The following is an 11889-nucleotide window of genomic DNA, read 5'->3' on the forward strand; positions in this document are numbered from 1 at the left end:
TTTACACAAAAATGACCGTAGTCAACTCAAGTTATTTTTAAACTAAAAAATCATATTCTCTTCAAATTTTTATGTAAAAACATTCCGGAAAAAAACAGGGACTATGTACACAAATCGAGGAACATAAAATGGAGCTAATAAATGTCTCGAAATATGAATATAAAGGATAGTACTCAAAACTCCCTATCGGGTCGGCACATTCTCCACCTCTAAAAGAAACCTCGTCCTAGAAACGGACATAGAAAATTACCTAGACTGGTGAAAAGGTATGGCCATCTACTCCGCATATCGGACTCGGACTCCCACGTAGATGCATCAATCAGCTAACCTATCCATTGCACTTTCATAGAGGGAAATCTCCTAGATCTCAACTTTTGAATCTGTCGGTCTAAAATTGCCACCGGGTCCTCCTCATAGGCTAGATTCTCATCAAGTTGAACCGTGTTGAAGTCCAATACATGTGATGGATCACCATAATACTATTAGAGCATAGAAACATGAAACGCTAGGTGAACATCTGATAGCCTAGGTGGCAATGCAAGTTTGTAGGCCACCTCCCCAACTCTCTCAAGCACCTCAAAGGGGTCAATATACCAAGGGTCAACTTTCCCTTCTTCCCGGACCTCATCGCACCCTTCATGGGCGAAATTCTGAGCAACACTTTCTCACCTACCTTATATGCAACATCACAAACCTTCTGATCAACATAACTCTTCTGTCTAGACTGTGCTACATGAAGCCTATCCTGAATCAACTTGACTTTCTCCAAGGCATTCCGAACCAAATCAGTGCCCAACAACCTAGCCTCTCCTGGTTCAAACCAGCCAATTGGAGAACGACCCTGCCTCCCATATAAGGCCTCATATGGATCCATTTGAATACTAGATTGGTAGTTGTTGTTGTAGTAAAACTCTGCAAGTGGTAAGAACTGATCCCAAGAACCCCCGAAATCCATAACACATGCGCGTAACATGTCCTCCAAGATCTAAATGGTGCAATCGGAATACCCGTTTGTCTGGGGGTGAAATGATGTACTCAACTCAACCCGCGTACCTAACTACGCTGCACAGCTCTCCAAAAATGTGATGTGAATTGTATGCCTCAATCAGAGATAATAGACACTAGCATGCCGTGAAGACGAACAATATCCCAGATATAGATCTGAGCCAACTACTCTGAAGAATAGGTAGTCACAATATGTATGAAATCTATAGACTTAGTCCGTCTATCCAAAATAACCCACACTACGTCGAATTTCTTAAAAGTTCCTAGGATCCCAACAACTAAATCCATGGTAATACGCTCACACTTCCACTCGGGAATCTCAAGTCTCTGAAGCAAACCGCCCGGCCTCTAGTCATCGTACTTCACTTGCTGACCGTTTAAAGATAGAGTCACATACTCCACTATATCTTTCTTCATTCTTTTCAACCAATAGTGTAGCCTCAAATCCTGATACATCTTGGCGGCACCCGTATGAATGGAATATTGTGAACTGTGGCCCTCCACAAGAATCAATTCATGCAACCCATCCACATTCAGCATACAAATCTGACCTTGTATCAGCAACACACCATCATCTCCAATAGAAACCTCCTTGCCATCATCGCGCTGCACGATGTCCTTAAGGACAAGCAAATAGGGGTCATCATACTGACGCTCTCTGATGCACTCATACGAAGAAGACTGAGAAACCGTGCAAGCAAGAGCCTAGCTAGGCTCCGAAACATCTAAACTTATGAGCTAATTGGCCAAAGCCTGAACATCCAATGCTAGCGGTCTCTCACCAACTGGAATATATACAAGGCTACCCATACTCTCAGCCTTTCTGCTAAAGGCATCGGCCACCATATTGGCCTTCCCGGGATGGTACAAAATGGTGATATCATAGTATTTTAATAGCTCTAACCACCTCCGCTATCTCAAGTTTTGATCTTTTTGCTTAAACAAGTGTTGTGAACTCCGATGATCTATGAATACCTCACACGACATGCCATAGAGATATTGCCTCCAAATCTTCAATACATCAACAATAGCTTCCAACTCTAAGTCATGAACGGGGTAGTTCTTCTCATGGCTCTTCAGTTGACGCGAAGCATAAGTGATTACCCTACCCTCATGCATCAAGACTCATCTGATACCAATCACTGAAGCATCACAATAAACTGCATATGAACCTGATGCTGACAGTAAAACTAGAACTTGAGCTGTGGTCAAAGAAGTCTTGAGCTTCTGAAAACTCAACTCACACTCAGCGGACCATCTGAAAGAGCACCCTTCTAGATCAACTTGGTCAATGGGGATGAGATAGATGAAAACCCCTCCACGAACCGGGATAATAACCCGCCAAACACAAGAAGCTCCAAATCATTGTAGCTGAAGTAGGTTAAGGCCAGTTCTGAACTGCCTCAATCTTCTTAGGATCTACTTTAATGCCTTCGGAAGATACAACATGCCCCAAAAAGACAACCAAATCCAACCAAACCTCACACTTTGAAAACTTGGCATATAACTAACTATCCTTCAAGGTATGAAGTACAACCCGATGATACTGCTCATGCTCTTCTCGACTGTGGGAGTAAACTAATATATCATCAATGAAGACAACTACAAAAGAATCCAAATAGGGCTTAAATACCCGGTTCATCAAATCCATAAATGATGTCGGGCCTTTGTTAAGTCAAATGACATCACTAAGAACTCATAGTGACTATACTGAGTCCGAAAAGCTATCTTAGGAACATCCGATGCCCTAATCTTCAATGGACGGTAGCCAGATCTCAGATCAATCTTCAAAAACACTTTGGCAACCTGAAACTGATAAAATAAGTCATCAATCATTGACAACAGATGCTTGTTCTTGATAGTGACCTTGTTCAGCTGCCGATAATCTACACACATCCTCATCGAACCATCCTTCTTCTTCACGAACAATACTGGTGCACCCCAAGGCGAGACACTAGGTCTAATGAATCCTTTATCAAGCAAATCCTGCAACTGCTCCTTCAATTCCTTGAACTCAGCTGAGAAATGGGCTGAGTGCCTAAAGCCAAGTCAATACAAAAGTCGATATCTCTATCGGGTGGCATCCCCAAAAAATCTGCACGAAACACTTTTGGAAATCCGCGCACAACTGGTACTGAATCCATGGAATGAACCTTCGCACTAGAATCATGGGCATATGCTAGGTATCCCTTCTCGACCATATACCGAGCCTTCACATAAGAAATAACCCTGCTAGTAGAATGGCCAGGGGTCCCTCTCCACTCTAATCAAGGCAACCCCAGCATGGCTAAGGTCACCATCTTGGCATGGTAATCCAAAATAGCATGATAAGGTGATAGCCAATCTATACCAAGATAATATCAAAGTCTACTATGTCAAGAAGTAGAAGGTTTACCCTAGTCTCAAAGCTACCGATAGAAACCACACACGAGCGATAAACACAATCTATAACAATAGAATTTCCCACAGGCGTGGACACATAGACAAGAGTATTCAAAGAATCACAAGGCATAACCAAAAATAAAGCAAAATAGGATGACACGTATGAATAAGTAGAGCATGGATCAAATAAAACTGAGGCATCTCTATGGCAAACCGGAACAATACCTATGATAATAGTGTCAGATAACTCTGCCTCAGGTCTAGATGGAAATGTATAAAAATGGGGCTGGGCCCAACCATTCCGACCTCCACCTCTCAGACAACCTCTAGTTGGCTAGCCTCCACCTTTAATGGCATGACCTCCACCTCTAGCAGCCTGACCCCTACCTCTAGCTACCTGAGAGGGCGGCGGAGCAACTAGTGTTGGAACCATAGTATGAGAGCCTTGTTGTGGTATGTTACACTGTGACCTAGGGCAAAATCTCGTGACGTGCCTCGAATATCAACAAGTATAATAAGTCCTCACTTGTTGTGACTGCTGACTCTAGAACTGACCCTGTCGACTTGGATAACCACCCTGATAACTTTGGATCAGAGGTGCACTAATAGGAACTGAAGGTGCGTTGTAGGCTAGATGATCATGATGAGACCCATAAGAACCACGACTACTCGAAGCACCATAGGATACTTGAAGTGCTGACTGAATCGGCCTAGGAGGATAGACCCTATCAAATGAACCCTTGCCTCTAGACGAGGCACCACTGAAACTACTAGAATGACGAGGCCTTTTCTCATATATCGCCTCCCTACCCTAACCACGAATCATCTCAATCCGTCTAGTAATCTCTACAACCCGCTAGAAAAAAAATATCATCCCCAGTCTCCTTGGCCATCTGCAGACTGATACTAAAAGTAAGCCCATCAATGAATCTCCCCACTCTCTCCCTCTCAGTAGGAAGAAAGATAATTGCATGGCGAGCTAAATCCACGAATCTGGTCTCATACTTGGTAATAGACATGTTACCCTATTGAAGGCGCTCAAACTGTCTGTGGTACTCCTGTCTCAACGTAAATGGAATGAACTTCTCCAAAAAAAGCTGCGAAAACTGATCCCAAGTGAATGGCGGTGAACCAGTTGGTCTGGCCTGCACATAATCCCGCCACCACCTCTTGGCAGAATCGGCCATCTCAAATAATACAAAGTCAACTCCATTAGAATCCATAATATCCATATTTCCCAACACCTCGTGGCAATGGTAAATGAAATCATGTGGGTCCTTAGAAGGTGTGCCACCAAAGTGAATAGGAAATAACTTTGTGAACTTGTCCATTCTCAACAATCCCTTAGAAGACATTGCATGCCTTTCCCCGATCTGTGTAGCAATAATAGGCTGAGCCACTCCAACTAGCAAAACTGTCGGAGTCTAGTTTTTGTGAGCCATCTGCTCTAGCGTGTGAGTAGCAGGATTCTGTGCTCCTCCCCCTGCCTAAGAGACGGTTGGTGCCATCGAAAATGCACTGGTCTAGGCCACGCTCTCTATAAGGCCCACCAAGCAGACTAGAGCATCCTAAAGTACATGGGTAACATTTAACCCCTCAAGGACCTGAGCTGCTCTAACTGGCATGGTCTGAATAGGAACCTCCTCCTCCTGCTCGAACTGAGGCTCCAGAATAGGTGTTGTTGCACGTGCTCTAGGTTGAGCTCCGCCTCTGCCTCTAGCTCAACCTCAGCCCCGGCCTCTACCCTTGGTATTGGCAACAACCTGGGGCTCCGACTCCTGACCTGCCATGGATGTTGTGCGTGTCCTCACCATCTGCGAGAAAACAAGAATGAAATGATTTTTAAACTTCACTGATAGAATAAATTTGCATGATTGAGAAAGAAAGAAGTAAAACTTTCCTAAAGCTCTATATCCTCTAGAAGATAAGTACATACGTCTTTGTACCGATCCTTTAGACTCTATTAAGCTTGCTCATGACTCATGAGACTTAAGCAGCATAGTGCTCTGATACCAACTTATCACGAATCGAAAGTCCCAACCTCGGGACCGCGATGGCGCCTAACATCCGCTTGTTAGGAAAGCTAGTGTTATTAAATTAATTAACCAGTTTTTAAAAATTAACACGAAGTAATGACATTTAATGATAAAAAAACTCAGAATTTAACACAGTATTAATGGAAATAATGCAATGCTAGATACTCCCAGAAATCCGGAGTCACAAGTACATGAGCAACTAGAATACTACACATAATAGTTTGAAGTAAAGTACAAATGTTTGAAACTAGATAAACAGTAGAATAGTTAAGAAGGGGACTTTAGGGCTGCGGATGCTGTGCAGCTATACCTCAAGTCTCTGATACATCTAAATCCAAGTAGAGCACCTCTAGACACCATCGCGATCAACACCATTATTTACATAAGAAGTGCATAAGTGTAGCATGAGTACAATCGATCCAATGTACTTTGTATGTGTCGAGCCTAACCCCGACGAGGTAGTGACAAGGCTATGGCAAGACACCTACGTAAAATCCTGTACAAATATATATACATAGTGCAATAGAATAAAAAGTAGGACAATTTATATATTATCTTGGAGGGGGCATGTAGAAAGGGGAGTACGATACGAAAGGCAAGTGCAAAACCATCAAATAATCTTTCTCTGATAAACAATAATATTGAAACCAATTAAATCATCAACCGGAGACCAAGTAAAGAAATAAAATCAACAATGGCACGGCATCACCTTTCGTGCTTTTACTCTCATCTTCACCATGTAATACCATAAACGAAATGGCACGGCATCACCCTTTGTGCTTTTGCTCCCAACCTCACATGATATGATAAATGATGAGAAGCAATCAAATGCACGACATCATCCTTCGTGCTTTAATCCTCACAATTCTCTCAAATGGTGATAATGTATGCAAATAATGCACGACAACACCCTTCGTACTTTTCACTCTTCCTCACCAAGTAACATTACAAATCCGAGTTAACAATGCAATGCATGAAGCAATTTCACTTCAAGTATAGTTCCATGATAACAAACCCAACTTTAAAAATTTGCAACACCTTTAAAATTAACTATAAAAATGAGGTGGATAATTAAAAAAATAATAATCTAACCTAAGCATGGGAAATATAGTCAATGAAACAACCTAGAAAAAAGAAACAATTTCCACCCTCATGCTTTAACCCGATAACAATGTATATATACTCGGCACCTCACATATACACCGTCTTCACACATAATTCACATAGAAAATAGACTAACAAGTCATAATCCCTCAATTCAAGGTTAACCACGATACTTACCTCACCCCGCAACTAAATCAATGCTCAACCGCAGTTTTTCCTTTAGAATTAGCCTCCAAACCAATCAAATCTAGACCAATATTGTTTAAATATTTCAAAATAGGCTTTAGAAACTACCCACGAGTGAGAAAGATTCAATCTTTAATGATTTGGAAAAAGTCAACAAAAGTCAACCCTAGGCTCGCTTGGTCAAAATTCGTAATTCAGAAAAAAATCTAATTACCTATTCACCACCCCTGAGCCCGGTTATGTGATTTATTTCGAAATTTGATCTCAATTCAAGGTCTAAATCTCAATTTCTCAAATCCCTAATTTCTACCTAAATCCCTAATTTCTACCACGAAAAATCCTTAATGAAAGGTTAAAATAAATGGGTGTTTACGAAAATGTAATAAAATAAGTTAAAATTTACTAACCAATAAAGTTGAGATGAAAAATCTCTTCAAAATCGCCTCTAGGCCGAGCTCAAACTTGAAAAATGGTGAAAATCCTGGCTTTAACTGTTTTAATACCTAGGCATCATGTATTTTTCACATTCGTGAAGCACCTGACACGTTTGCGAATAACAACGGCCCAAATGGCATACACGTTCACGGAGGCTTAACCCCCTAGCCTTTGCATTTGTAAGACAAGGCTCGCATTCGCGATGAGATACAGTCTGACCTCCCCCAGATCCCCAAAAATCTTCATGTTCGCGAGAGGGTTGTTGCGTTCGCGAAGGTTAAGCCCCCCTCCACAACTTCGCGTTCGTGACCAAGGCCCCGTGTTCGCGAAGAACAAATTCACCTCAGCCGAATTTCCCTTTCGCGATCGCGAGAGAAGTGTTACGCCCCACAATATTACATTGATGTTACACTCTGCAGTATTATATTACGATGATGATACGCTCCGCAGTAGTATATTATGACTATGTTACACCCTGTAGTATTGTACGTTGAATTTGTTGTAAGATAATTGACATCAGTCTAAGGACAACATTATTTGGAGATTATAAGTATTATGCTATTTCAAACAAGTTATTAGTAAATTCATGAAGGTGAGAGGGTAAGTGAATCAAAGAAAGTGAGTTTCGTCGAAGTTTGTCGATTTGGGATAAAATACAGTCTGAGCTATAATACCCAACATTTATGGACTAGTGTCATACAAGGTATCACATGACCATGATAGTGAGGTGTATAAGGTATGTTAAAAGTGAGTAGTATATTAAATAATTTGAGATAATTCTTAATTATGTGGGGTATTGGTTAATGGGAGATTAACAAATTATTAAGAAATTGGTGGATAATTTATTAAGACCTTTTGGATAAATCCTTGAGCCACAACATGGCAGCAAGCTAAGACAAAGAAAATGACTCATAACTCTCATTACAAGGTGGTATTTTAAGAGAGTATTTGTGGCCAAGTCATCATCAAGTGGGGCCCACAACATGTAACTTTAACACTTGATCTCTTACCTTATTAAAAGAGTATGCTAAGACTTGCTAAGAGATCTTCTTATGGATCGAGTTCAAGCACAACATTTTAAGAGATTGCTTACCTTATTAAGGTATAATGCTAGTTGTGCCAAGTAACGGATGAAGCTTCAGTAAAATTTCACATGAAGTTATACTGTATAATAGCAATGAGATTTGCAATTCTAAGAGAGCACAGTACAATCTTTCTCAAGAACATCATATAGATTTTTCCTTACTTCGACCCGCCATTACTTGTTTTCGCAATTGACGCGTGTTAGAGGGATTGTCAAGAGAATCAGCTCAGGTATGTTAAGGCTAAACCTTTCTTTCATTTTGGCATAATCTTGTAACTACATCAGTTTGATAACGAGGCATAAAGAGAAGTTCCTATTCCTGAACTTATGTACAATATCCTAGTCTCATAAATTACAGTATTTTCCCTTATCATGACTTTATATTTAGTTAAATATTGTCTTCTTCCAGTCAAGAGAGTAGAGGGTGTATATATATACAGTATTATATTATCTTCACCACCATCAAGCTATTATCGATGGACAGGCCCCTATTGGGCAGCCTCTGATAAGCTGGTAAGTTATATACCAAGCCTATTGTGGCTGAGCGCCTATGAGCAAGACCAGAATGGCCGAGATACAAAGCCTAGTATTGTCAAGCACCTATGAACAAGCCTAGAATGGCCGAGACATAGAGCCTAGTATGGCCGAGCGCCCATAAGCGAGCATACTGCGGCATAACAGTTACACGTTCCGTGCCTTATAGGGCCAGACATTTATTTTACTTCCTATATTGAGAGAGAGTTGAGACAGTATCAGCAGGTAAGTATATATCCAGATCATCTTTGACTCCGAGTTACTTTTAGTTATTACATTATCAGTTCAGTTTCAACTTTCAGTTTAGTGTCTTACATACTCGGTACATTATTTCGTATTGATGTCCCTTTTCTAGGGACATTGCATTTAATGCATGCAGGTTCAGACAGACAGACGGGTAGACCTCCTCAGTATGTGTAGCCCGAGTTCAGCTTGATCGGTAAGCTCCACGTATTTTGGAGTTGCCGGGTCTAGAGTTTTATGTACATCTTATGTATATATGTATATATGTTATGGGTAGGTCGAGGCCCTATTCCGATCACAATACATCCATCAGTAGACACTTGTAGACATATCTTGTTAGTTAGTGCAGTATGTTGGGCTTGTAGGCCTTGTATGTATATTTTGTTGGTTTGTCAACTGTAGTAGTCATGACGGCCTTGATGGCCCTGCTTGATATTGATGTTTAGTCAGCGCTAGTTTCTATTCAGTTTTATATTTTGTGTCACAATTGTCTTGCAATGTGGACCCATGGCCAAAGTATGACATTATGTGCTCAGAGTCCTTCGGTCGCAAATTGGTATGCTAGGTTAGGTGAGGCACCAGGTGCCGGTCTCGCCCTAGGTTCGGGGCGTGACAAAAGTGGTATCAAAGCAGTTCTGTCCTAGGGAGTCTACAAGTCATGTCTAGTAGAGTCTTGTTTATGGGTGTGTTGTGTACCACACTTATAAGCAGGAGGCTACAAGGCATTTAGGACTGTCACTTTTTCTTCTTACTCTAGATCGTGTGGTAGAGCTCACTTGTAAGAATTCAAATTCCTAACTTCTATTTTATTCATAACAAGACGATACCTACATCCAGAGAGACAATTGGTAAGAGATTGAGTGTGGCTATAGAAGAGTAGAGTCAGAGGAAATCAATTTTCCATGATGCTTATGATGAGTAAATGTAAGGTCTTCAGTAGATCATGTATGTACTAAGACATGTAAGCCTCTTGATAAGGAGCCTTAGGATAGGAATATCTATCCACCCATATGGTGAAACACAATAAGAGATTCAGAAGGTAGATACAAGTTTAAACAAGTAAAAGAAGCTAGGTGAAGAAGGGTACGAGGCACCCAATTAATGAAGATTATCAGTACTTACAATTCTGGCATAAAAATGAGCATTTTAAGTTACCTACAACAATAACAAAGGTATATACAATTGGCCACACCCATCTCAATTATGTCCTATAGGGGCTAACAGATATAGTTTAAAAGAAGGATGGGTTATCAAAATCCGGTTGGGGTTAGAGTAATCCAAAATGGTGGGTGGTTTTTTTGCGTTAGTTGACATTTCCAAAGGATATTGCAAATGTGCTAATAGGTCTCCTTGTGAGACACCCAGATAGTGCACTCTAAAATAGTATAGCTAGATATGAATACTTGAATGTTCACACGCACTAGAATCTTGAAAGGGATAAATATTACCTTAGTATGGCTCTCGTCCCTAGTAGAGCGAGAATGTTAGGCAACCCAAAAAGCCAGGGGATGGAGCAAGGGGAGCTAAAAACAAAAGAATGTCTGGTTGAAGTTTTCAAAATAAAGTGATAGACAAAAAAATTAGCAGGGAAATAAGAAGAGAAATAATTAAGTATTATGAGTGAGATGTGATACATGGATGACAACGGTAGATCAAAAAAAATGAAATGACAGTATTACAGAGTCTATAAGAAGGTGAAGGAAAAGACAAGAGGTGACGGGCCTTAAGGCAACAAAATAGACCCCAGAGTAATAGGAATCGTTATGGACTGGTGAATAAGATAAACTAAACGTGAATTATGGATTTAGTGATTTGATAATAGTCGGCATTATGAGAATTTCTTATTTCGTTTCGGCGATAATAGAATAGACAACAGAAGAAGATTCATGAGAAATTCAGAGAATGGTCATTCCGGAAAACACTTCCCTAACGAAAGCAATGTGAGCAAAGTTAAGCTTAAGGGACTGTATGTGCCAGTCACACTAAGTGTCACCCTCGTGAGAAAGGAATTTTTTATCCTTAGTACAAAAGGATTACCACGAGGCAAGAAAAGGTCATCGATAATGTGAAAAGACGCCAAAGATGAAGAGCTAAAACATCAATACATAGATCATTGTAGCACTAAATCTTAGTACTCACCTAAAGGAGGGAATATGGAGTGATGTAGCATTAAGTTAGAATTAAGTGGTTCTAGTAACTATGAAATGGTGAAGGAATAATGCGATAAAGATGAAAAGGGATGAGATTGCACTTATTCAAACTCCTACGTATATGCTACGATTCCAGAACATTATGCAAACACGACGTCAATAAGAGGAAGTAAGGGTTCCTACCCGAGATGTTATTGATAGATAAGGAGCCAGTACAGGACATAAGTTAAGACAAAGGAAATGACCTAAGGAAGATTATGCGGAATATTGATATGAGCATGGGACAACGAGTAGTTAGTAGTTGATTCAGGAAGAACCTAGTTATGGCTAGACAAGAGGTTGCAGACAAATCAATAGATCATGTAAGATAAACAGAGAGAACCCCAACATAAGGAATTTAGTCTCGCAAATATGACATTGTGACCTTTAGAAATATTCAGATAAGAGTTGGGTAGTTAAAGATACCGCATGAGTGTTATGGAAATAAAAGAGAGTCCCACTGGGAAGACAGTCAAAACTTCAGTTCAGAAGCAACCGTACAAACACGTGAATGTGGAGGTAAGTAACTAAGGACAATTATAGGTGAGTACGAACATCAAAAATTTGGTCGGATAAACGATATGACAAGCTTGTAAATTTACAAGAGCCAGAAGGTCTCCCTAAGTACTACAACAAAAGGCTAGCTGAAGAAATAAGGAAGAAGGCTTAACCTAAGCATAGTGACCTAAAG

The 11889-nt window shown here is 40.5% G+C and overlaps 1 protein-coding gene across 1 annotated transcript; it reads right to left on the bottom strand.

Annotated features, from left to right (window-relative positions):
• Positions 1-323: 323 nt before the first annotated feature.
• Positions 324-973, bottom strand: LOC138880984 (uncharacterized). The gene is made up of 2 exons (XM_070161170.1): positions 674-973; positions 324-479 (listed from the first exon to the last, which is right to left on the bottom strand). The coding sequence occupies exons 1-2, from the start codon at positions 971-973 to the stop codon at positions 324-326; spliced, it is 456 nt and encodes a 151-aa protein (XP_070017271.1).
• Positions 974-11889: the final 10916 nt, after the last annotated feature.

This window comes from Nicotiana sylvestris, chromosome 11 (assembly GCF_000393655.2).
Source record: "Nicotiana sylvestris chromosome 11, ASM39365v2, whole genome shotgun sequence".
Lineage (NCBI taxonomy): Eukaryota > Viridiplantae > Streptophyta > Magnoliopsida > Solanales > Solanaceae > Nicotiana > Nicotiana sylvestris.

What these genes read in the sequence shown, in the direction of transcription:
- LOC138880984 (XM_070161170.1), bottom strand. Translation starts at nt 973, where the DNA reads ATGTTACGCGCATGTGTTATGGATTTCGGGGGTTCTTGGGATCAGTTC. An exon ending in TTTGTGATGTTGCATATAAG is followed by an intron (nt 480 to 673) that starts GTAGGTGAGAAA and finishes ATGCTCTAATAG; the next exon opens with TATTATGGTGATCCATCACA.